Raw genomic sequence first — 27561 nt, 5'->3', positions numbered from 1 at the left:
AGCCATCCTATTTTTAAGGTTAAGCAATTGTAGACTCTTAAAAAACTTCTAAATTGATCTAATTTTTTGAGTTTTGATTCCACTGTATGAAACTTGATACCAAAAATTCCCATGGCAGCTTAGTTCCTTAGGGGTATATTTGGAACACAAAATCTCCATAAAAGGATCATTAAAACTATGGTGCATATTTTCTCTATTCACCGCTATTGGATTTGGTCTGGGTCTTAAACAGAATTCAGTTTTTAAATCCTGCAGATTTCTAGCTCTTCATGTAGAAATGAAGGCTTCAACAAGCCCTATCTTGAAAGACTACTTGCATAACAAAGTGATTTAGGATAATGCACCCAGAGAGAGGCTCTCCATCCACAGAAGGCAGGGGTCTGTGTGTTCCTTGGAAAGCTTCCCTGATCACCAGGATGATCACAGGAATATCTCTGTACTTAGAGACAATGGTTATATTTGAGGTGTATGTATTGTTCAATCCAAAAATTCACTTACTCTATTTCTGTGAACACGAGTACCTGGAAGTATGCATCACTTTTTCGTTTCTTTTATTATCTTTTCCATAATTAGAAACCACTCTGATGATAGTTCATTTTAAATCAAGAAATATCTTTGCTTTCCCCAAAGGAGAATTGTCTTGTCATGTTTTATCTTTGTTTGTTTGTTTATCACTCTGAAGAAACCCTTAACCCAAGCAGCATAGCCTAGGTGTTGATAGCTGCTAACAATTGAAACAACATATGGAATAAAGATGCTTTAATCAACATACAGCCTAGAATGGGAAGGAGAGGAAGGCCCTTGGCATTCTTGTGTTTATATTTATTCTTCTGATTCTAATTTCATAAAATGCACTTAATTCTAGAAAAAAGCTGAGACATATATCTTATAATCAGAGTTTAATTCTCAGATTCAAAACCATGCCTAGAAATTCAAGCTCACTTTCTGAAAACCTAATTCCCTGTGACCCGCTCTGATAGACCAGCATGATCTATTTAACTTCTTCCATTGGAAAAATCCAAGATTATTTTCCAGACTCTGTGATCTGTAAGCTTTCAGCTCTGTTGTTTCTAAATCCCAGTGCTGATAAGGACCGTGGGGACTGGGCTTCCCTGGTGGCTCAGTGGTAAAGAATCCACCTGCCACTTCAGGAGATGTGAGTTCAATCTCTGGGTTGGGAACATCCCCAGGAGAAGGAAACAGCAACCCTCTCCAGTATTCCTGCCTGGGAAATCCCATGGACAGAGGAGTCTGGTAGGCTACAGTCTGTAGGGTCACAAAAGAGTCGGACATGACCGATGGACTAAACAACAAACGACCCACTGCTGCCAAGGTTCTCTGGAATTAGAGAAGCAGGGATCCAGTCCCACTCTCATCTTTTGTGGCCACGTAATCTTGGAGCTCATCTGAGGCTCCTTTTCCTCACTGGTAAATAAGAGGTAACAATGACACCAACCTCATAAAGTTAAACAATAATAGTAAAGTCTCAGTGAGCACTACCTGTCACTATCATTCACATCTTTTAATCCTCATGACAGTTCTATAAGAGAGCATCATCCCTACTTTACAAAATGGAATGGAGAAACAGTATGACTTATTCAATAGCATCCAGAAAATAAGGGATTAAATTCATCTGACTATATAAAAATGTTTGCACCTCCCTCCATGACAACTCCTTTGAAGCTATCTGATTTTAACCCCAAAATTCTTTTTGTTTGTAAATCCTGGATCTTAATAATTCTCATTTCTCTGTACTAGTTAGCAATGGTTCTGAAAGCAGTACCTAGGACATGGGCCCTATGCTGATCCTCAGTTATGCTGAAACACAAGGGATTTTTTTGCTATGGGAGAATTTTCCACTCTGGAGAACCAATCACATAGCTCTGCATCAATGTGTGTGCAAAGCTGTGCCACTTCCTTGGAGTCTTGATAACATATATTAGCCCCTGAGGTCACTAATGGGCAGAGAGATCAACAGTTAAATAGAAGCAAAGTGAATTTTATATTTTTAAAAGCTGGTGAAGGAACCATTACATCTGGGGCCATATCCCTTGGGCTATATATCATATACAATTCAGCCCTGTTTCAGAGAACAATTCATCTTTCTGGATTTTAAAAAGACATTGTGCTTAAAACATTTGTATTATGTTTTAATGACCACAAAAAGAAAATTCATAAACATGATTTGAGCACCGACTGTGTGCCTTGTTTGGGGCTAGATAGAGCCCATTCATAATCATTACTTGGAGCTAATAATTGAATGTTGGGGAAGACTCTTGAGAGTCCCTTGGACAGCAAGGAGATCCAACCAGTCCATCCTAAAGGAAATCAGTCCTGAATGGTCATTGGAAGGACTGATGCTGAAGCTGAAATGCCAATACTTTGGCCACCTGATGCAAAGAACTGACTCATTTGAAAAGGCCCTCATGCTGGGAAAGATTGAAGGCAGGAGGAGAAGGGGGTGACAGAAGATGAGATGGTTGGATGGCATCACCAACTCAATGGACATGAGTTTGAGTAAACTCTGGGAGCTGGTGATGGACAGGGAGGGAGGACTGGTGTGCTTCAGTCCATGGGGTCACAAGGAGTCAGACACGACTGAGTGAGTGAACTGAACTGAACTGAACTGAATAATTGAATGGAGATGTCAAAGTAATACAGAATAAAATAAGAATTGCAAAAAATATACTAGCCATGTGTACCTGGTCTTCTCTGGGTCTAATAGATGCCAGGGAACTATTTACTCTGATTGGGAACCTTAGGGAAGGCTTCATGGAGGAAGTGCTATTGGCCTTCAAGAATAAGTAAGATGATGTGTGAAGGAGAGGGCCTCCCTGATGGCTCAGAGGTAAAGAATCCACCTGCCAATGCAGGAGATGAGGATTCAATCCCTGGGTCAGGAAGATTCCCCTGGAGTAGGAAATGGAAACCCACTCCAGTATCTCTGCTTGGGAAATCTCAGGGACAGAGGAGCCTGGCAGGCTACTGTCTGTGGGGTCACAAAGAGTCGGAAATGACTTAGTGACTCAACAACAACAACAATTTGAAGGAGAGGAAGACAGCATCAAAGCTGAAGAAGCAGCCTGAGCAGAAGTCAGGGAAGTATGAATGTTCTACATGTTCAGGAGATGTCAAGGAGTGACTGCAGCTAAGTGTAGATTTTATACAGACAGCAGTGGAAGATGAGGGAGTGAAGGCTGGAGCCCATCATGAAGGCATTAAATGACAGAATGGAGTTTGAACTCTATTTTCTACATACTAGGGAGGTTTTTGCAGGGCAGAGTAACACATTCACTTCACTATTTTTAGAAAATAATTCTAGGGATGATGCAAAGGATGGATTTAGGAAATGAAACATTGAAAAAGACATGAAGCCTTTATTAAGAAGATGTGGAAGGGGATTTCCCTGGCTGACCAGTGGTTAAGACTTCCAATGAGGGAACATGGGTTCATTCCCTGGTCAGGGAACTAAGGTCTCACATGCTGCATGGTGTGGCCAAATAAATTGTGGAGGAAAGAAAAGAGCATCCCCGGGGGCCAGGGACCACTCACCAGGGAAATAATTTGTCATTTCCCATGGGGAGTGGTAGCAAATGAAGGATGGGATGAAAGAACTGATGGTTTTAGACAGAGTATCTTGAAAGAAGTTAATAGGTACCAGATTCCCTGACAAGATTGGAATTTGAGGAAAATCTCATGTTTTAGATTCATGATAGGCTGCAATGCATTCATAGAATGTTCCAGCTCCTTTCAATAATACCTAGGGTAATTTTCTATTTTCAAAGTCTATTTGATAAAAGTAAGCCTCTGAGAAACCGGTATGCAGGTCAGGAAGCAAAGTTAGAACTGGACATGGAACAACAGACTGGTTCCAAATAGGAAAAGGAGTACGTCAAGGCTGTGTATTGTCACCCTGCTTATTTAACTTCTATGCAGAGTACATCATGTGAAACGCTGGGCTGGATTAAGCGCAAGCTGGAATCAAGATTGCCAGGAGAAATATCAATATCCTCAGATATGCAGATGACACCACCCTTATGGCAGAAAGTGAAGAAGAACTAAAGAGCCTCTTGATGAAAGTGAAAGAAGAGATTGAAAAGTTGGCTTAAAGCTCAACATTCAGAAAACAAAGATCATGGCATCTGGTCCCATCACTTCATGGCAAATAAATGGGGAAACAGTGGAAACAGTGTCAGACTTTATTTTGGGGGGCTCCAAAATCACTGCAGATGGTGATTGCAGCCATGAAATTAAAAGACGCTTACTCCTTGGAATAAAAGTTATGACCAACCTAGACAGCATATTAAAAAGCAAAGACATTACTTTGCTGACAAAAGTCCATCTAGTTAATGTTATGGTTTTTCCAGTAGTCATGTATGGATGTGAGAGTTGGACTATAAAGAAAGCTGAGCGCTGAAGAATTGATGCTTTTGAACTGTGGTGTTGGAGAAGACTCTTGAAAGTTCTTTTTGGACTGCAAGGAAATCCAGCCAGTCCATCCTAAAGGAAATCAGTCCTGAATGTTCACTGGAAGGACTGATGTCAAAGCTAAAACTCCAATACTTTGGCTACCTGATGCATAGAACTGATTCATTTGGAAAGACCCTGATTCTGGGAAAGGGGATGACAGAGGATGAGATGGTTGGATGGCATCACTGACTCAGTGGACATGAGTTTGAGTAAGCTCCAGGAGTTGGCGATGGACAGGGAAGCCTGGTGTGCTACAGTCCCTGGGGTCGCAAAGAGTCAGACATGACTGAGCTTCTGAACTGAACTGAAGCCATTCAAAAAGAGCTTAGAATGTGCTCAAATGGAAACCACACCCATGTCCTCTTACCACTTGATCTTGGAAAGGAGGCAAAACTACATTAACCCATCTTAGGTTTTCAGCTGTGACTCTTTAGCAAAGACAGATCAACAAAGGAAAAACAAACATAAGTTTATTAACATGTCTATTCCTGTATACCTGGCAGACCCTTAAGAAAAATGAGTGGTTTCAGAATTCAGGGCTAAATATCATCTTAGTAGGAAGAAGGAAGCAGGCATCTAAGGGGAGAGTAAATGATTTTTAGGGAACATGAATGGGCCTTTGGAAGCATAGATGGGAAGTGTGATACTTCGTGGCAAAGTTTGTCTAGAGGTGGTGTTGACGTCTCATCTCCTCTCCCTTGTTGATTATACTCTTATGACAATTAGGTTCTTTCTGGAAGATTTATCTTTAGGCAGATTAGGGTTGTTCAGAGAAAGTTTCTCCCCGAATTGGCTGGTTTCAAGTGTCTATAAGTCAAAACAGTATCGCCAAATGGCATGTTTTGGGGGTGGTCTAAAGCCAGCAGCCTGGGAATGACCATATTGATGCCTACAGGAAGCCTTTGTAAAAGCAATGCCTTGGAGAGCTGCTTTAAAGTCAGGTTATTCTGAGCCTTGAGCTGCATCTTCTTGAATATACATTTCACCTCTTTCATTTTCTGTTTATTTTTTCTTTCCATGCTTACGCTTTTAGAGGAGAAGTCCGGTAAGAAACAACAAATTCTTTCTATATCTTTGCCAAACATTGTTTATTCTGTCCATTTTCACTGTCTGTATATCTAATGACTGACTGTATTTAACACCGAAACAGTATTCTGAATTTTAAAAACAAATACTACGTGGCCTAATTATGCCCCATGAGGAAAAGAGGAAGCTGGTTGCTAAGTGATTTTCCAAGTCTGTTATTAAGGGCCACGGGGTAATTTTGTAAAGAATCACCTCTACCCCAATCACACAGGCATGTAATAAAATATTTTAGTGTTAAGTTCCATTTATTGCAGCTTCTATTTGGGTTCATCAAGCTACATATATTTTTTTGTTACTTTTTTGGTAATGTACAACATGATAGCATCCTGAGTGAATGCTTGTGAATCCGTCCTAGGAGAAGCAAGTTGTCTTTTTCTCTTCTTTTCGTTTTTAATTACTCAGAAAAATTATCCCCTTCTGGAGTTGTCAGAGACAATAAAGAAGATCTTTATAAATCGCAGATCACCTCTTAATGGTCCTTTTTATCACTGGGGTGATTTTCAGTGGCAGCACAAATCTGATCAAATGTATCTACATTTTTTTTTTTTTAGAGCAACAATGAAACTGACCTACTAAAAAAAATTTCATTTTTCTGGGCTGCTCTGCCTAGTTTATTGGGAACATGATCCCAGGATGCTGATACAGGTGACCTCTCCAGTGGAAAATATGAAAATATTGTATTTCCTCGTTAGCACACACTGAGAAGTGATTGATTGTCTATTGACCTCACCTAAGTGGATGCTGCAATAATTGCTAGACCTCCCATCCTGCCCACTCACCCAAGCCTGGCAGTCTCTATACCACGTACAGGAAATGCACTGATAGCAATTTGATGTGATTGGAGGAAGGACGAGCAGAAGACAAAGGAAGAACAAAAGATGGAATCAAAATATTACACTTTATCAAAATATGGACTCCATGACTTGGTTTCCAAGCATAAAATTAGTACGTATCACAATTAATTATTAACAAATGGAATGCCCCACTTCTGAGTAACGGAGAGTCAACTCTGTGTCACATGCTATGTGACACACATATTGTTGGTGTGCTTCAGTAACCTTTTTGATAGTTTGCCCATTTCATTTATTCTTTTTGACTCTGAATCTTTCTCTGAATTATCCAAACTTGGCCACTTCGAATGTTAACAAGATTAAATAGCCTGAAGTTTACCCATGGAGCTTTAAAATTTTCCTATTCTTCATTGGCTTTCCTCCTGTTGTTCTTACAGCAATTTCAACTGTAAGTACTCCATTTCATTGCTAGCTGTGCCTTTAAGGATGAGTTTTCCTCTTGCTCCCCTGCTTCATTTTTCATGGGTAATGCCCATGTTGTTGATATTCAACCCAGGGAACTTTTAGTGATGCCTCGGCTCTTTGCTTCTCTTCCCATATGGAGTTTCAGAAGATTATTTCTACCAAGTCTTATTGGATCTGATAGGCATTCACTATCATCTGACTTGTAAGAGGTATAGAAACAAATTTAAATATAGATAAACACAGCAATTGGCAGAGGTGGGGGCTTCCAATAGGTGCTTGTCAGATAGATTACCCTAAAGCATTTAAAAGCAAATAAGAATATTGATTAGTGTCATAATAATAAACAAAATGATCATCTATGCTAATTCTTTCCTAGAAAATTCACTACCATGAATCACTGAATTTGCTATGACTAGACTGCTTTAAAATAATATTTTTTTAGTGCTTTGTGGCTTTTCACGCATTTTGTGGTGTTTCCCTATAGCGCTGAATTTTAGCAAATGAGGATGTTGTAAAGCTTCAAAACCTGAGGCTGGTTATTTAGTGATTTTTGACAAGCTGGACAGATTGTGTTTGGTGACTTCTTTTTATAAATGTCTCAAAACACTTATGCATATTGGCAAAGACTTAAGTTATCCTAGTTGGCTGAATTTAAATTAATCCTTTTGTGCAAAAAATAAACAAAACGAGGCTGGTGTAGGATAAGGATACTGTGATAAGGATACTTTAGGACATGTACTGAAGTATTTTCTTTTAGAAGGCATATTCAAATGGCAGAGTATATAAATTTTAAAAATGCAAAATATTCTAAGCAAAGATCTCCATTCTAGTGACCAAATTATAAATTAGCAGTGTATACCCATTTTGAAAATAGCCTCAAAATACAAAGTAAATTTGATCTCTAACTTGAACATCAAAATAAAAGTATAGGGGAAAATAAAATGTTTTTCAGTACCTTCTCCAGAATGCATCAGAAGATCGAGAACAGTCGCGGAACTGAACAATTAGTGTTTAACTAGGAACACAGGAAATTTGTTCAGAAAACAAATAGACCAACTGCAACGTCCCTGTTTGAGTAATCAGGTGAAATAATAATAACAGTATATAAAAAATTCGTTGACAGCTTATTATGTGTGATACAAATGTCTGCAATCAGAGACAAATTGGCCACCTGCAGATTCTGAACAACTGAAAAGATGTTTTGTTTGGTCATGCAAACAATCTGATTGCCATTTAAAAACCAGAATCAATAGGCCTATTTTCTGACAACTCTGAAGATTTGGCAGGATTAGGCCCATAATTTGTGTTCAAGTGGCCCTGAGTTGCGGCCACTTCACCAAAGCTCCATGAAACTCTCATGCCCTGATCCATAGCTTTCCTGCTCCTTGCCCTGCATGCTTTTGAGTTTCCAGTTTAACACGGAGAGTATTCAGCTTCCAGAATATATCAAGATCAGATGCTGAATGTTTCCTTCCACCCCTGAAGCAAATTCTATATATTGGTAGAACAAAGAGAGAATGCTAAAGGCCTCAGAATTCTGGGGAAATTGCAGGAAAAAGAGCAAAATAAACTGTTGACGGGAAAGACCTTCCCCTCGTGGCTGAGAATGATTTTGCTGTTCAGCAAAACCTATAACCACTTTATACTCCTTAAAGGTGATAATTAGTGTAGAAAAAGCCTTTTAATTTAGCTTATGGAATCCCTTTCCTTTTGAAGGTTTCAGATAGGTTTTAATTATGGACCTTGAGGCTTTCGGGTCTGAGCTTTTCACAGCTTTTAGCTGGATCTTCTGGATTCTTGTGAATAAGCTTGTGACTACATGAATTTCAACAGCTGTTCCTTGAGGTTCCTTTTTTCATGTTACCTTTACTAGAAAACATACAAACAGAAACTATTCATTAAACTATATAGGTTTTTAACTGATTGAACTTAATTTGGGTGAATTAATATAATTGAAGTTATTTTGACAAATGTCCTCTATAATCTTAGTAAAAATTATTGAATTTAAGTTTCTGCCTCTGCATGGTTGCAATATACATTATTTTGCATTATTTCCCATAATCAACTTGGGGGAAATTGCATCAATTTTAATCCCCTCTTTGCTGTATTTTATGCTGCTTTTAAGAATGAATTGTGTGCCATGAAATTAAAGCTAAAATCATAAATGCCCACAAAGTTCTTTAGAGAAGAACTTTAGCCTGGTCCGTAAAGAATTATACACTCTAAATCTTTATATAAAAGAGTGCTTGAATTTCTCTCAAAAGACAGTAACAATTTGTCAGTAAAAGAATTTAAGCCAAGAAATACATATTCATGTGTCCTTTTTTCTAATTTTATTTAAATTCCATCATGCATATATTTATAAGAAAGGTGGGATCAATATGGAACAGAATCGGAAACCTATGGCACATAATAACGTCTAAAATATTACAAATAAAATCAACTAAAGTATTTCTAAAATCCTAGCTTACTTACCAGTTCCTGGCTCCCTGTCTTTGGAGTCCTCCAACAACATCAGGCTTGGTGTCCTAAGAAAAACATGAGTTTAGCAGACCTGAGCTCTAAAGTCTGTTTCTGGTCGTCTCCATTTCCCAGCTCTGGACCTCAAAGCCTCACTTTGCTCTCTATATCACAGAGGTAGTTGGACTAGAGATCCGTGGAAGCCCCCAGCTATAAATGACTGTAGGCTTTCATTTCTTGTCTACATTCTAGAGGGTAGAATCATCATTTTCATTAAGCAACCTTCTAGATACTTCTGAGTTTGTGCTTCCTGCCCAGATTTTGAAATTTGGCCAGTACTGGGTTCCAGGCAACCTCTGGTGAACTCATCAACTAAGCCATATTCCTGAAAGTGAAACTGAGAAACAGCTGCTTCTCCATTCGCATTACAGTCACTCTTGTTACTAAAGACAAATCCTAAAGAGGGAGAGCAACCAGCGGTTGTTGGGGTAAATTGATAGCAGCCATGATCAAGGTTTGAAAGTGAAAGAAAGCAGTACGTCCGCATCTTGTGTTTTTCCAGGCATCTGGCCCCCCCATGTTTTATTGCTGCTGGACAGTTTTGATCATTCCCACCTGCACGTCTCAGGAGCTCCTCATCTTCCCCGTCACATTCTATCCATTTGTAGAGGCTGCTTAAGTCACTAGGCCAAGAACACTGACTTTTTAAAAAGTTCTTATCAGCACTCATTTCACCGAACACTAAAGAGAAAAACCAGGCAAAGAAGAGGTATCTCTTACCCTGCTCTCTGATTTTTGGAGACTCTGATTAAAGCCTGAATTATGTGGGAAATCCATCACATCTATGATGTGTGCTAACGCTCTGTTGTGTGGGAAAACAATTGTCTCTGTGCTACCGTCTCTAAAATTCCCCTCCGCAAACACTATGAAGAAAACTCCTTATGACAAGACATTTAAAGCTATCAGTAAAGTTTTCTTGTATGTTTCTGCTTTGTATGTACATACACATAACTGAAACTGATACCCATTAGCAAAGCTATATCATACAGTGGATATATTCCCTTTAAAGTTCTCCAAAACCTCCTTATGGTTTAAATAAGCCACAAACACAATGACTGCCTGCCTTCCTTTGGCCTGGTTACTTGGAGTGAGTGTTTAGTTAGTTGTTTATGAAGTCTTCTATTACCCAAGCCTGTTGACTGATCCATCATTCTCTGACTAGGTGTCTGTTCTCTCTTCCTTTTTGCTGATCACAGAGGCGCAGCCCGGTAAGAACCCTCAACATTTTTACCTTAAACCTGTATAGAGATAACTGTTGCCTAGGCAAGGTGGCCAGGTTGTCTTATTAAATTTATGATAACCCAGTGTAAATGAGGCAGACAAATTAGGTTTAGTGGCTGTAAGTCTCTGGTCTTATATGTGTCAAGAGCATGTTTTAGGATCATCAGAGCATGTTTCCATAACAAACTAAACTAATACAATAGGTATCCCTACTCCCAGTGCTAAATGTGAAAAATGTGGTGTGTGTGAGTGTGTGTGTGTGTGTGTGTGTGTGTGTGTGTGTATGGTGTGCATATATGCAAGCCCTGGAGATTATCCAGAAATCAGCATAGACATTTATAGCAAGGTGATAATAGAATAAGAAAACTGTAAAGAAAACAAGGAATGTGTAAGCCACATTGTTTTCAAACCTAAATTTAATATTAGTCCCTGGACCATAACTCATATTTGTCAGTATACTGATATACAATCATGCATAATCATAATTTTTATCTTAGGAGAAACAGACATGCTTTCAAGTCAATCTTTCTAGGTTGTCACACATATATATATCATCACTGGAGGAAAACCGGTATTAGTTTGCACTGTCCAGAGTAAATCTTAGTCATTCTACTCAGGTTGAAAGTGTGATAAATTTGAAGCAACAAGAAGAGTCTTTGCTATGTTTGAAATAACCTCCACCTGCCTGGTCAGTCCCTTGAGAGAGGTAATGGCACTGAAATAATGCTCTTGGAAATTAGGCCTATGCTAATTTGATCAATCAGTTACTCCTGGAGGCAAATATTCTGTGCCAGTTGACAAGCTGTTGTTCTCTGATTAAGCCACAGAGTTGATGATCAAAAATACCACCTGCAGGGACTATATGGCTGATTCCAGTCCAGCAGTTGGGTAACGTCTCAGATTATGACATTACTCCTTTTTTTAATAAAACAAAAAGATTGAATTAACTAATTCAAAATGCAGGAAGTCTATTCACAGTCTACCCATAATGACAGTCCTTTAGAGAAGGAAAATGTGGTCACTTAGTGAGGAGAAGGCTTTAGAATCAACAGGCGTTTTTCCTGAATGTGGTTTGTGTGGTCAGTATCACCTTAACCTTGCTTTGGATTTGTCCTGCATTGACATCAAGGCCATCAGAGATCTGTATGCCAGATCCAGGGACAATGGGACTTTCTTTTCTGTTGATGAACACTTACTGCTGATGGTTGGAACATCTGTTCCTTTCTAAATTGATGTGATTTTATTCTTTCTAATTTCTAAATAACAGTTTGCTTGCATATTTCTGCCATGTCTTTCTTCCTCTTGAATAGTGATTGTTCATTCATGAGGAATATTTAGTAAAATATTACAGAGGCTTCTTGTCTAGTACCTCTCAGCAATAAATGTCTTTCAAATGAATTGATACACTGGGAAATGATGAATACCGACAGATACCGAACAAATAAACTGTATATCTTTCTTGGTTTCATGAGTATTACATTTTAAATAAAGGGGTAAGACAGAGATCAAAACGTCTTCAATACAGCTTCTGGGGTCCCTCAGCTCCTTAATTTCAGGTCTCTTTATACTAAATAGGTCCTATTCCCTCAATGTCAACCTCATGATTAACTACTTGGACATAAGCCCCCAATCTTTTCCTTCAGACCTTTTTAATAAAAATCTGACTATTTGAGGCTCTCCAACCTGAAAAACCATTTGAATTACATTTAAACAATTGTTCTCTTATTATTTTGTCTATGGAGTCTTATTTTCCAAAAGCCAACCTGTATCAAAACTCTCATGATGACCATAGCTGATTTAAATGATCATATTTATTTAATATATGCATTAATTTAAACAAGTGTGTTAACTTAATTAAAAATACTGATTTAAAATGTTTATTAAATAAATAAAGTATTTATTAACTTAAAAAGATTTTTCCTAATAACATAATAGTCTCTATGTGGCACATGTATGCAAATTATATTAGGCAAGACAAGCCAGAAAATATAGTTTGAAAGATTAGGCCAGTCACCAGAAATATCTAGTGGATCCTTATTCATACTGAAACTGTTCCACTGTTGCAAATGATTTCCAAATGAGACAAAATTTTGATAAAACCTTAGGAAAGAGGGAAAGAAGATTCTTACAGGTCTGTTACAGAGATGCTATATTTGTCCTAAGTTGTTATGCTATCATTTGAAAGAAGAAAAATCTGTGACCACCAGGTTGAGCCTTTACTAAAGTAGGAGTAGAAATAAATGTGTGTTTGGCTATCACCCACCAAACTTTTAACTGTATGAGTTTTGAAAAGTTTCTTGTTCTTGCAGTTCCCCATCCCAAACTCTGCCCCTGTCATTCTCCTAAGGAGGCCCTGCCAACCCATGCCCATCTTATGAGACCATGCTTCTAGTAGTCTCCTTTTCTGGAAGCATCACATTCTAAGAATCTTTCATGGTGATTTTGAATCAATCCTTTGTTACCAAAAAAAGTTTCTGCTAGGGCCTGAAAAAATCTGAAAATGACCTTCTCAGATTATTCCTGCCAGGGAAATTTGCATTACAATAGGATCACAATGCCTTGAGCTAAAGGAATGATTCCCACTTGATAGATTGGTGCCCCAATGGGAGGCATGTAAAAGAAACTGAGGTAGAGAGCGAGAGCACTGGGGAAGAATGGAATTCTCTGGTTCCCTGAATAGAGCAGTCCATTCAGAGGTAATGCCTTCAAATTTTCCTTGTTTTTAACATTTTCCACATGAATCTTTAAAAATTGCATTAGTCAACTAATGACTGTTTCTACAAGCAGCTTATGGACCCCCATTCAATAGGAGCAGAGAATACACCTCATACATATAATTTTTAAAAATTAAACATAAGTTAAACTTGGATTTACTTTCTTGTATGCTAGATTTCAAAGGTTTGTTTTTTTTTTTTTTACTTTAATTTGCTAAATCTACCGAGGTAAGGGTTGTTTTGTTTTGTTTTGTTTTCCTGGTTTGGAATATTTATTACTTTCCCTTCCTCTCCATAACCTTTGAGTAAAGTGAAAAATTGATTTTATGAGGGTGTCTACAATTTTTAACTTGAATGCAATTCTGAAAAAAAATTCACTTTTCTCCATCTGCATTTCTTTAAGTTCAATTTAATTGCAATGACAGAAATATACATATTGTACGTATATGTGGTCTTAAACCTTATAGTGTCTATTTCTAATTCTAGGGTGCAATTAAAAGGAACTTATCCAGTAAGTATATCTTAGCTACCAGAAATAGAGTACAATTTAAAAGACGAAACAGTTCCTTGGATCTTGGAGTGTATATACATTTGACACATAAATTCTTGAGCTTGATTTTTAAGGCTGATGAATGTCTACAGCAAAGAAATCCTGTAATGATAAAAGGGCTCAGTGAGTTCTGAATGATTAATACTTAAATCCTGAATGTGAATATGTTTTTGGATAAACATTGCAATTTCCTTCCTTGGAGAAGGAAATGGCAATTCACTCCAATATTCTTGCCTGGAGAATCTCCATGGACAGAGGATCCTGGCAGGCTGCAGTCCATGGGGTCACAAAGAGTTGGACACACCTGAAGCGACTGAGCACACATGCTGTGTCATTTGACTTACAAATGAATTTAATCAAGTGTGTGTTTGCTAATTGGGGTAGGGAGAGGAGGAAGGCAGAAGGAACTGAAGGTAGCTGCAATGCCCATTCTTGTGTGTTTGATATGAAAATTTTAGTACACCAAAGTGATGTGAGATAGATTATAGTATACATGTGGCGTGATTTTCTTCTGCTGCATACAGCACATTCTAGGAAATTTTAAATGAACGGTTCCTAGTTAAAGGTATAACATTTTCTTGGCATTTCAAGAAAAGAACAGGCAGAGAATGCTGGATTCATGCACTGCGTACATATGGCCTGGCTTGGTATTCTCATGGTAATTGAAACGCAGAACTGATCAAGGCACAGGCATTCAAAGAACAGTGTGCTATTCCACTGGCTCTGCAGTGTACAAATCTTCCATTTGATGGCTCATCATGGTAATTCCTTGATAAGGTTTTATAAATGCCAAAGAAAATGCTACTACTTAATCCTAATATATGACAGTTGCTTTGCCATGGGAGAGAGTTTGTTCCTGGGTTTGTCTTGCAAAGTTTTCACATGGAGTTGCCTATTCATGGGATTTAAATCTCTTAAGTGTTTTCAAACATAGCTCATAAGACATAAAAGAAAAAATGGTAAAAATATGCCTAAAAACTTTCTTTGTCCTATGCATCAGGTGAAGAAGTAGCGAGACCCAGGCGTTCCACACCAACTCCAGAGCTCATAAGGTGAGCATGAAAGATGTTAGTTGTGTTTTATGCAAGGTGTCATGCACTGGTAGCAGTGGAACAAATCTCCTTTGAGCTAAACTCTCAGCATCTAATAACAAAGGGTCTGCCCTGTGTGTAGGTCATCGCAGATTTAAATATGTTATCATTTCGCCTAAGTGCAGCCTGGGGGAGACCATTAAGGAAGTACTCTGTAGTCATCCAAAGTAACATCTATCAGAATATGCAACCCTTCACTAATGAGAGAGTTAAAGGTCTATGGGGAGACATCATTTGGTATGTGGAATGCTGATCTGAAATATGATTACATTGCCCTACAAATAGTAGTCTGTTATTATTAGAGAAATGGAATCAAAACTACAATGAGTTATCACCTCACATGGGACAGAATGCCATCATCAAAAAGCCTACAAACAATAAACCCTGGAGAGGGTGTGATGAAAGGGAACCCTCTTATTCTGTTAGTGGAAATGTAAATTGATACAGCCACTATGGAAGACAGTAGGAAGATTCCTTTAAAAACTAGGAATAAAATTACCATATGATGCAGAATCCCACTACTGGGAGTATAACCTGAGAAAACCATGATTCAGAAAGACACGTGTACCCCAGTATTCACTGCAGCACTGTTTACATCAGCCAGGACATGGAAACAACCTGGATGTCCATCAACAGATGAATGGGTAAAAGAAGCTGTGGTTCATACATACAATGGAATATTACTCATCCACAAAGAGAAATGAATTTGAGTCAGTTCTAGTGAGGTGGATGAACCTAGAGCCTGTTATGCAGAGTGAAATAAGTCAGAAAGAACAAAACAAATATCATATATTAATGGATATATATGGGATCTAGAAAAATGGTACTGATGAACCTATTTGCAGGTCAGGAATAGAGATGCAGACCTAGAGAACAGACTTGCGGCCCCAATGAGGGAAGGAGAGAGTGGGACAAATTGAGAATAGTATTGGTGTATGTATATTACCATATGTAAATATGGTAATGGAAGTCTTTGTGTATCGCAAGAAGCTCAACCTGGTGCTCTGTGACAACATAGAGGGGTGAGATGGTGGGATGGGTAGGAAGGAGGTTCAAGAAGGAGGTGACATTTGTATACTTATGGCTGATTTACATTTTTGTGTGGCAGAAACCAACCCACCATTGTAAACCAATTATTTTGCAATTAAAAGTGTTTTTTAAAAAGAGCCTGTTTAGTTGGATACAGTTTTGTGATACATTCTACATCAGACACCAGAAGAATGTTCTATTTTGTTTTCTGATTTTGGCAAGGCGTTATATTTTCATACTGTGCAATCCTTGGGATAAGTAAGTCTTGTGCACATAAGCGGTGTTTCCCTGCAAAGACTCCTATTTCTATCTAAAAGCTGGATCCTTTTACCTTTCCCTCCTCCTCTAACCCCTCTCCTCTCTTCACCTCTTATCCCCCAGCAAACACACAAAACTCATTAGAATCAACGAGAGAAATCAGGTCTGGGGAAGAATTGGAGACAATTTATGCACCTCTTGTTAATAATCGATTTAAGCAATAATTAGTTAAAAGGATAAGCATTGAACTTACTATCCTTCTTTTCTCCCTGATGTTTCAATATTCTTCTCTTTCTGAGACATGCAATATTAAGGTGTTAGAAGGTTATAATTAGTCTACTGTGGAGGGGGGAGGGGGGAGGATGGAAGTTAAAAGTTGATAGACTAAGTTTCCTGTTCAAAGATGAACTTCCTGGTGGCTTGTTCCTTAATTTCCCTGTGCCTGACGTTCACTGACCATACTCTGCATTAACTACAACACAGAGATGCAGTGAAGACAGATATAAATGGTTTTTGAGATCTTATGAGAAGAAGGTGCTTTGCAGGAAACAGTTACCTTTAGTATTATCTCTTCTAGGTTTAGAGAATCTGATGCTTTGAAAGAGTTTCTCTCTTATTTCTGTTGGACCACCCCCCTGGCACCCCATTGAGAACCAGGGATCTTACCCCTTACCGATTCTTTTGTCCACATACATTTGACATCTTCATATATATGCTTCTTAGCCTCTCCAGAGCGTGAGTGCATATTTATGTATGTACATAAGTGCACACATACATCAGCCTTACTGTGGAAGATATTTGAAAGCTTTATATCTCTTTTGACATTAATATTTCCTTTTCTATGTTTTGCTGTAATGTGTATGATTTAGCAAAAAACCTTCAGAGGACACCACGGCGCTTGCTCCCCTCTTTGGTCCACCATTAGAATCAGCTTTTGATGAACAGAAGACAGAAGGTAGGAAAACTCTGTGTATGGATTTGATTTTCTTTTTAATAAAGTATAACTTATCCAGAGTAAACATGTTTTGAGGCACGTTTTTGATGTGTCACTAGACCTTCACGTGAAAGAATAGCTCTGATGTGGGTGTGTTATCAGCGTAGGAGTTGAGTTTGCAGACCTCTTAGTATTTCAGGATTTGAAATTTTACCTCCAGAGGTAGCTAAGAGCTGACAAGTTCACTCTTCCACAAGTTCACTCTTCTTTCAATAAGAATTACTGAAAATCTGTAGAACTCACTGGTCGGGGAGTAGGTGGTTTATGAGCCAAACTGCCATCACTATGGAGCCAGACCTTCAAATCCCTCCTCATTATCACTGTCATTGTGATCTAGCCTCTCTGACCACATTTTCTCTATTGTCCAGCTCATCAGTGGAGGTGTCAATTGGACTGCTCGCAGAACAGACACTGTTTGCAAACTTAAGACTCAGGAATGACCTTAAATCATTTAAAAACTTAGGAACATGATGTTATGGGAGAAATATCATTTTGGCTGTTATTGGATTTACCTACTAAATGTAATTCCTAGAATTAAATATTTCATCTTTTAAATATTAACCATTTTTGGATGGCTGTGAATAATGTAAACCTTACTGACATAAACTGCTTATGAAAGGGATCTAACCTGTTCCTAAGATGTATGTAGGTCTAATTCTAATGCATGGATCTCCAGCAGCTGTATTTGATAACATGGAATGTTTTTTATAAAAAAATCATTTGATTTAAGAACACTGTGATTGCATATAATAAAATGTGATTTTTCTAAGACCCATTGGTGAAGGAGATTAAAATGCTGAGGATGATAAGACTTAAAAGCATAATGAGTAGGCTCAGATACAATGACAAAGAGACTCCAAAGTATAGTAAATTAAACAAGATAGATTTTATTTCTGTTTGATGTAAACAGTCTCAAAGTTCAAAATATAGGACTGGAAGGGCAGCTCTGCCATCCCCAGCATGTGGCCTTCACTTCTGGGTGCAAGGGGGCTGCTCAAATTCTCATTATGTCCCAGTCAGAAGAAAGAAGTATAGGGGAGGGCCCATGGAACTCACTGCCAATTCTTATAAGAGCAAAACCTGGAAGAGACGCATACCACTTCCAGCCAGAGCCCATCAGAAAGAATTTAGTGCCATCTGGCCAGCTAAGCTTTAACTGTAGCAGAAATGGAGAATGGATCCTGGGAGACAACTAGCAGGCAGCCACAACTGAGTATTTTTCAATAATGTAGTTAGGAAAGTGAATAAGGAACATCCCTAAATACTCCTTCAGTGATTTAAATGTCTGCAACTTAGAATCCATAAGGAAAGGGGGCCCAGCGTTAAGGTTGCTCAGTTGTCGTATTAACTCATCTGGGATCAGTCTCACTTTTACTGATATGTGTAGTAACTGAAGGTGGTTTAATTTGTTACATTTGAATCTATCTATTAAAAAATTCCATCATATATGGAAACGTGATATACAAAATGGAAAACAGTTCTTAGAAATCAAAGTGGTATCCCTCACTGAATCCATGGAAAAAACAAAATGCTGTGTTAGATCGTTGGACAATGTATGCTTTCATGTTAAAACAAAAAACAAAGCTAAGACCATCACTGAAGTTTGTGATGAAGAGGAGACACACAATAAGCCTGGCCTGATTATGCTCTAGGTGCTTTTAACCTCTGAAGTTCAGTAAAGTTCCAATCTTGGTACCAAGCATACGAGCTCTTCCACCTACGTTTCTTATCTACCCACTCTTACATTTTTGATTGGTTCTTCTATCACTAGTTTACAAGGCCTGAGAGGAAAGTGTGTTTTTTGGAGTTAGGTATGCAAGCCTGGGATCAGACCTTAGCTCTTCTATTCTCACCATGTGTTGCTGAGCAAGTTATTTAATCACTGTCATCTCTGGTTTCCTCAATATCAACCACTTGGTGGTATGGTGAGGACTGAAAAATCGTACTAGCTATTGGCCTTGTGATAGGTATTTTGTGTACATTATATTTATATACATTGCCTCCTTTAATACTTTTACTAACTCTTGGAGATGGTTCTTAACTATCTCTGCACTGAAGGAAGGGAAGCTCAGAGGTTGCATGAATTGCCCAAGGTCCTAGTAGTTCAATTAGTTCAGTCGCTCAGTCGTGTCCGATTCTTTGCGACCCCATGGAGGCTGGATCAAATCCACATCCAACTAATTCCCAGCCTGTGTTTTACAACATAATGAATCACAGGCAGTACTTACAGAGACCCTGGCACATGAGAGATGATGAGAACTAGTGTACCACATTGTTACCATAGCAACAAAAAAAGTCAGAAGGAAGAAACAAAAAATAGAAGAAATATTAGATTCATTGGCCTAATACCAATTTCCCTGATTTGCTTTAGATGTCTACATGCATGCATGCTCAGTCGCGTCCAACTCTTTGCGACTCTATGGACTGTAGCCTGCCAGGCTCCTCTGTCTAAGGGATTCTCTGGGCAAGAACACTGGAGTGGGTTGCCAGTTCCCCCTCCCCTGATCTTCCCAACCCCAGGATCGAACCCACATCTCTTATATCTCCTGCATTGGCAGGCAAGTTCTTTATCACTGACCCAACAGGGAAGCCCTTAGATGGCTATGCACTTGTTTATTTTTCTGGTTCTTTTAACATGTACACCATTTCTAAATAATTTAATTTCTCTTTATAATGTTGTAAAAGGCTTGTTTCAAGATCCCATAAGATCCTTTAAAAGTGAGAACTGTACAGAATTCAGACATTTTCATTCTTGAAGCATATTCTTGGCAAACTTTAATAAACCCACTTAAAACAAATGCCCATAGGAATAATGCCTGTATTTTCAAGTGGGTGCCAGAAATGTATTGATATTTAGGATGTCCTTAAGTGACCCACCAGGAAAAAAATGCAGACCCTCTGTTTTGCGAGTTTTTATTTAGCTGTATGTCCACACACATATAACCCCCTCTGTACATGGGCTCACACACACACACAAACATGCACACCCTGCTGTTTTTTCCATTTTCTGGTTGAAGAAAATCAGGAACAACACATCTCTAAATTAATTTACTAGGACTGAGGCAAGGCAGAAATAATTTTGTCAAGCTCCACTTTAACATGAAATTATAAGTTCTAAAATCAGGATGTTTCTTTTTTCAACTCACCCGGGGAAATTTTCTTTTTATGTTTCCAGTTCTTTTAGATCAGCCTGAGATATGGGGTTCAGGCCAACCAATTAATCCAAGTGTGGAGTCGCCAAAGTTAACAAGGCCTTTTCCCACTGGAAGTAAGTTATGTGTCTGCTCTGTCTGGAAAAATAAGTGACTCATTTTACTGTCTGTCTGCATAGTGAAATTAGGCAAGCCTTAGAAAGTCTACGTAAGCAACATTTGGACTGTTTAATATTAAGAAGAGATGTTATTCTAATAAGCATTAGAGTTAAGGGGCCTAGGACAGTCGGTTGAGACAAGAATAATACAATAGATAAAGTAAAATAAGTAACTTAGAACCACAGCTGCTTTGTGTGACATCTCACAGGCTTCTTCATTCATTCATTCAATAGGCTTATGTAGGCATGAAAAGCAAGTGGACTAAAGACGCTGCTATGTTCTAGGCATGGGCTAGCACACAACACAGAGCTAACCAAGTCAGATAAGGTCTCTGCTTGTCCTACAGAACAACTGAGGCTTCAAAGGATAGAGAGGACACATTGAGGGGAAAGAGTTTAACTGAAGAACAAGAGGAATGATGCCATATGGAAGAGAGAAGCTGAGACAGGAGATCAGGGCACATTTATCTCAAAGCAGAGCCATCAGCCCTGTTTATTCCAGAATGCCCCTAACCCCTACTCCAGGTAACTGGGGAAAGAAGTCCTGAAGAAAAAGGAAACTCATCAGATTTACCAGATATAGCAGTGAGAGGAAAACATACATTTAAAGAATAAAAAAAAAAAAAAAAAAAAAAGATTTACCTGTTGAAATTCTTAACTTTACCCACAAAGTGACAGCCCAGTTCAAAAGGATGAGTCTCTGGGTTAGGCTGTAAGACAACACTTTTTCTAGCTCAAGGATTTTTTTCAGCTATAATTTCCACCAAAGGAATCTGTTCATTCTTCCTTGACCCGAATCATTTTGCTTTAGATTTCAAAAATATACCCAAATTCAAGACATTTCTTTGAGAAATCTTTTCAGATTCAATCCAAGCTATAATATCCTGACTATTAAAAGCCTCTCACCCAGGCTGCTCTCATTTCCTTGACCACACTCTGGGATTGCAGTTGCCTGGGACCATAATCTTCCTTCATTCAGTTGTAAATTCCTTGAGGGCAGAGGCTCATTGTATTCAACCCCATGTCCTTCATTCCTAGTACAGGTCACAGGACTTTGATGGCTTTTGACAGAGAAAACAAAGGAATGAATGAATATGAAATGATGATATTATTGTTGCTATTATCTGATTTTCTTTTGACAAATTCTTATCATAAAATGGAAGAATCTGAATGAGTCCTGCTTCAATCACTAAACTTTGAACTTAAAAAAAAAATGGACTGCTAATAGTTATTCCTTTTCCAATAGCAGAATATGAATAAAAGCCCAAATCCTGCTTATCTTGGAAATAATACATAATTCAGGGAGAAAGTGATCAGTAATGTATGGCTTCTCATCTCTTGGCAGCACCTCCACCACTGCCTCCAAAAAATGTACCAGCCACCCCACCCCGAACAGGCTCCCCCTTAACAGTTGGACCAGGTAAGCTTTATTCTTTCTGTCCTAGGATGGTATGGCAATCAGCAGTGGCCCTGGACCTCAACATGCCTCTGATGTGTTGAAATCTATAGGCTAGACTAAACGTGAAAATGGTTGCATTTAGTTTTACTTCCACTACAGTTTACTATGTACACTTCTTTAAGTATCACTCCCAGGTTTCACAAAGAGGTTCACTTTCTCACCTTATTTTTTTCTCTGTATAATTTTGTTGAACAAAGGCCATGTTTATTTGTGAGATAAGAGAAATAAAAACTCAATATCAAAAGCCATTGTTTAATTGACATTTCACTAAATTGGACCTCATTTTAAATGACTGAAGAATTAAAAGTCTCAAGGCATAATTCATATTTTTCTAAGAGCTGATAAGTTTTTATCTAGAATTAATATTGTGTAGTCCAGAGTAATAATAAAATGGGTCCTGGAATATGCAGCATACAGGTAAGCTTGGGTGGTGCAGGATTTTCCCCAGTAGTCATTATTTATTATCCCATGGCAAAGCGATGTGTAAGGATGATGAAATATGGCAAGGAACTGCAGCATGCCTTTAGACAGATGACTTCTAAGGCATAGTTTTACCATCTATTAAAATCAATACTATGGATTTCTACAATTTATAATGTACCTAGTCTTACTGGACTAGCAATTCAAAAGCAGTAATAGTTATTTTATGTGTCTGGGTCCTTAGAATGTAGTTCTTCATCACCTTTGGAATTCTATTGCAGCTTCATCCATAGCTATTTATGCAGTCTGGTGAGTTTGATAACTACAGAGGGGGTATTTATCAACAAGAGCAAATGCAAGACATAGTCACTGATGAAATGTATATTGACTCAAACCCAACAGAGAGTCAGCCTGTGTCACAGGTAAAGGTGTTTGCAAGTTCAAATCATTTTGGCCCCTTGTATTCTCATGAATATATTAGAGATAAGTAAATCTGCCAGCAGTGAAATTATAAATACTGTGGCCCAGGCAAACTGCTATCCCATTTATTTGTGGCCTTGAAACCTTGAAGGTTAACTTTTTTCAAATTTGAAAATATAAGAATATTAAGCCTACTCTTACAGCTAAAAGGTTATTTAAATGTAAAATGGCTCATGCCTTACAGTTATTTAGGTAACAATTTCTAATTTGAATAATCTTGGTTTAAAAAATAGTACGATTCCTCACATTTCAATTGTTACCAACTACTTCCTGCCAAGCTATAGAAGATTAGTTTTAGTTTTTCTCTTGTTATTGGTAAGAATTAAAAAGAATACCTACTGCTTAAATTTAAGCAAAACAGACTTTTTATTTCATGAATTCAGATATATATACATATCAGTTATGCCTATGGTATTAACAGGTTAGACTTGAGAAAAAAAATTATAAAGATTTTTTATAATTTTCTTCCTTATTAAATGGGTTTGTATGTAACAATTCTTCTCAATATCCTATGTGTGTGGTGCGTGGGGTGTGTATGTGTATATTTGTAAATATTCATGTGGGGATATCTCTTTAAATAATCTTTGTGCTGTGTTTCTGGTGTGTTCAAGGTGGAAGATACACAACTGCTTATGATGTGATCATTTTTTAAACTAACATATATTATCATTGGTTTCACCAAACAGTTTCATTTACTATGCTAGAGTAGACAATCTTCATCAACTATGAGGGTGGTTTTCAGCTATCAGTTCTTTTTCTGTTGTGTCCTATGTATTTCATTAGGCCAGACTTTCCAAAGGGACCTTTCCAAACGGGTTTGAAATTTGCAGTTCCAGAGCCTGTACAATTCTGAGAATGCCTTCTCAGAATGAGCATACTCTGCTCTCTTCTGAGCAGCCCTGAAGGGCGGTTGCATGCTCGAGCTTCTGGTGATGGAAGATGTAGCCAAGTCAGATCACCCCACACAAGGGTAAATAATAGCAGAAAAGGTAATGTTCACAGTATAGAGGCGGGGGACGCTCTCCTCCCCTTCAACTACAATCAAGATGTTTTTCCATCATGAAATATGCCCACCTTGGCACCTCACAAAATAACCTATTTTATCAGGCTTTGCCTCACCCCTCCCACTTCCTATACAAACAATTTTAACAAAGTCAATTAAATTTTAAAACCAACTACTTTAACCACAGGAAATGACCGATCAGCCACAGAGGTCAAAATTGAAAAGCTACCATCCATCAATGATTTGGACAGCATTTTTGGCCCCGTGTTATCCCCCAAGTCTGTTGCTGTTAATGCTGAAGACAAGTGGGTCCATTTTTCTGACACATCCCCGGAACGTGTTACTCCAGAGTTGACTCCAAGGGAAAAGGTGATGTCCCCACCAGCTGCCTCAGACAACCCAGCTGACTCCCCACCTCCGGGCCCCCTGGGTCCTCCTGGCCCCTCAGGACCTCCGGGTCCTCCTCGCAATGTACCATCGCCACTCAATTTAGAAGAAGTCCAGAAGAAAGTCGCTGAGCAGAACTTCATTAAAGATGATTACTTAGAAACAATCTCATCTCCTAAAGATTTTGGGTTGGGACAGAGAGCAACTCCGCCTCCCCCACCACCACCCACCTACAGGACTGTGGTCTCGTCCCCCGGACCCGGCTCGGGCAGTGGTACGGGGACCACCAGTGGTACGTCTTACTGTTTGCGTGTGCTTCGTGTGACCGCGAATGGCCGTGGCTGCTGCAGTGTGAGCAACACCCTCCTCCTGCCTGGCAGCTGGCTTCAGAGCTTCAGCCATCCCTCCTTTGCTGTGGGTGTCCTGTGCCCTGTGGCATGTCCTAGTCCATCGAATGCTCGCGGTCATAGTGCAAGTCTGTGGATGTGTCCTGCCCTGCACTCCTGACCCTTAGGAGTGCCCTTCCACCCTGCAGATAAGATCTCTATTTTTTAAAGAAAGCTGTGATGTCATTTTTAGAATTCAGGAAAGTTCTAGAAAGACAGATTTCACAGAAAATGTGCTTCAAGTTAAATGTCTGATTTCCTCATCAGATGTCTCCACAGGGGCCCTAGTTTTTTTTTTTTCATTAATTCTTCCACTTTATTGAAGTATAACTGACAAAATTATGAGATATTTACAGTGTACAATGTGATAATTTGATACACACATACATTGTGAAATATTCTTCCCACCAAGTTAATACATCCATCACCTCACATGACTTACCTTTTTTTTTTTTCTTTGACGAGAACATTTAAGCTCTACTCTCTTGGCAAATTTCAATCATACAGTACAGTGTTATCAACGATAATCACCATGTTATACATTTGATCCTCAGACATTATTTGATTTATAAGCTTATAAATCTATATTTTTTCCAAAAGCCCTGGTTTTTGTAGGTATATGTGTTTTCTATTTCTTTTTTTTTTATTTGGGGAAAACTATGTTGACTTCTCTAACTATTTCAGAGAAAAAGAAGTAGGATTTGAAAAAGAGATTTTAGAGGACAGCAAAAAAGAGGCTGCCTTATTGCATCTCCAGCCTAACCAGGCTGCCACTGAAACAAACTGCTCTCTGATGTCATCCTTTGACAGGCTAGTCAGCCTATAAGGGTCAGTTCTAAGTGTGGTGACAGGTGATGGAGCAGTTTGTCACAAATGTACCTTTTGGGACTCTACATGCAAATATTGACATGGAATCTGATTTTTTTTGGTTTTCCCGTTTGAAGCTTCATTTTGTATTCTCTAATGATGAAAGGATAGGAACTGCCATGCATACCCAGGAAAGATCAAGATATCCTTAACGCATTCTTCTTCTGTATCACTCATTCCATTCGTGCTCTTGTTTATCTACAAGATCCTCTGGTGCCTTCTCTCTTGTTCCTGTCCTTTTTGTTAGGTACCTTCTCAGGGGTGTCAAGGGCTATTTGTTTTTTGTTTGCTTTGAAAGAGGTGACCAAGTTTAAATTATTCAAATCTATTAAGAGACAGCAAGGAAATATGTTTGTCTCTGTTCTAATAGTCATCATTGCTTCTGCTTTCAAGGGCACATCTTTCAGTGTTTGCTCTGCATTTGCAAATTGCTCTGAGCTTTAAAGTGAGAGCATCCAAGCTAATCAAGGAGAGGACTGGAGAATCTTCTGTACTGTACACAAAGTCAGTGTTTTGTATCACAGGTGTTCCCCTCCTTCACCAGAAAGGGAAAACAGTTCAATAATCAAATTTAAGTTTGAAAAACTGTGCTAAAACAAAATCAGCAGGTTGCTTTACCATAGGGTCCCAGAGAGCCTTTATTTTGCCAATAAGAACAACAGCTATAGTTTCTTTTCCTGGCTTCATGCTAAGAACTTTATGCACATCATTTCATTCCTACAACAACCTCATGAGGTGAATTCTCTTATTTCCTCCATTTTACAGATATGAAAACTGAGGCTCATGGATGTTTAGTAATTTGCCTAAGTTTACACTGCTAGAGGTGATAGACTTGGTATTCATTCTCAGGTCTATCTGATCCCAGGCCTGTGTTCTTAACCACTATGTCCTCTAGGAGCCCTTGCAAGGATTAGTGACAAAATATCACAAACTTATCTGACCCTGACATGCACCTATATTACACACTGTCATCAAGACTGCCAAAAGTCTTTTCTCCAAACCTACTGCTTTGTGCTCCTTTCTGTATTTCTGGGGGTTAGAGCCCCACCTCCATCCTCTATTTCTTTTTTAGATCTTTTGGGGTGATGTAAAGGTCTTTACCTAACTGTAAAGATAATAAAAGGCCTCTAAGTAAAGCCTCCAGTTCAGACCTCAGCCCAAAAGAAGCTGGTTGCCCTCTGTCAAAGAGAGACATGTTTCCACTGTCTTGAATGGGACTCTTTCCTGGGCCAGGCTCTGAGTCTTCTGAAAGTCTCAAAGCTTTTCAAGGAATAATACCTTCTCTCCAGTAGCCTGGTCACTATACTCTACCCAAAGTAAACATCTTTCATTGGGGGAGGGGAAGACAGGACAACTTTGTTACTCACCAGGCTCCTCCAGCACCTTCTACAAGGTTCTGGGATATACTTGATTAATTGAATTGATCATTGATTTAATGAATAAATAGAGAAGCTCTAGCTTTCTTTCTGGAATCCTTGGCAGTTTTGTTGTCATTTTAATGTTTAACTTCCATATTCTTACTTAAAATTACTTGAAAGTGTTACCAGTAAAGACCATTGGTTCTTAATAATTGAGCTGGAAAATACTATACTTTGCTAATATTAAAGAATTGAATTTCTAAGTGGAAAACCAAACTGGGCCAGTGAAACTCATGAATAAATCAAACTGTGCACCATTATCTCCTTAGTTAAGTCCCAGTTTATTTGCTCATTAAACTTTTACTGATGAAATGTACACAGATTGGCAGAAATATTAACTTAGGATTGAAACAATAGGATATGGTCTCATGTTTTAAAGATTAGTAATGCTTATCATTATCTGCTTTTTATAACAGCCTGATGGGAATAACTTTTCCTGTATATCTCAAACTGTATACCTACATTAAAATTTTCATTCACAGCAAGATGACTGTCACTGACCAAGTTTAGACAGTATCTGTGGATCGAAATAGTTACCTGCTGTTGAAAAAGTTGCAAGTTAAGAATTTGCTTCAAGAACTTTAATTTCCTTATGGCAAGGATTTAAAATACATTGTTTGGCCAGAATATTGCTTTACTGGA

At 38.5% G+C, this 27561-nt stretch overlaps 1 protein-coding gene across 1 annotated transcript in view; it reads left to right on the top strand.

The window, feature by feature from the left end:
• SGIP1 (SH3GL interacting endocytic adaptor 1) overlaps window positions 1–27561 on the top strand; it is a 156065-nt gene that overhangs the window by 59137 nt on the left and 69367 nt on the right. The window contains exons 7-14 of the mRNA XM_068961192.1: window positions 5504–5515; window positions 10529–10540; window positions 13754–13778; window positions 14818–14869; window positions 17065–17150; window positions 20365–20457; window positions 21845–21919; window positions 24049–24540. Of these exons, the coding sequence (XP_068817293.1) occupies window positions 5504–5515; window positions 10529–10540; window positions 13754–13778; window positions 14818–14869; window positions 17065–17150; window positions 20365–20457; window positions 21845–21919; window positions 24049–24540 (847 nt within the window). The remainder of the gene's footprint in view (window positions 1–5503; window positions 5516–10528; window positions 10541–13753; window positions 13779–14817; window positions 14870–17064; window positions 17151–20364; window positions 20458–21844; window positions 21920–24048; window positions 24541–27561) is intronic.

This window comes from Capricornis sumatraensis, chromosome 2 (genome assembly GCF_032405125.1).
Source record: "Capricornis sumatraensis isolate serow.1 chromosome 2, serow.2, whole genome shotgun sequence".
NCBI classification, from domain to species: Eukaryota; Metazoa; Chordata; class Mammalia; order Artiodactyla; family Bovidae; genus Capricornis; species Capricornis sumatraensis.
The sequence above is the reverse complement of the archived record's forward strand: the minus strand, read 5'-3'. Positions and strand labels throughout refer to the sequence as shown.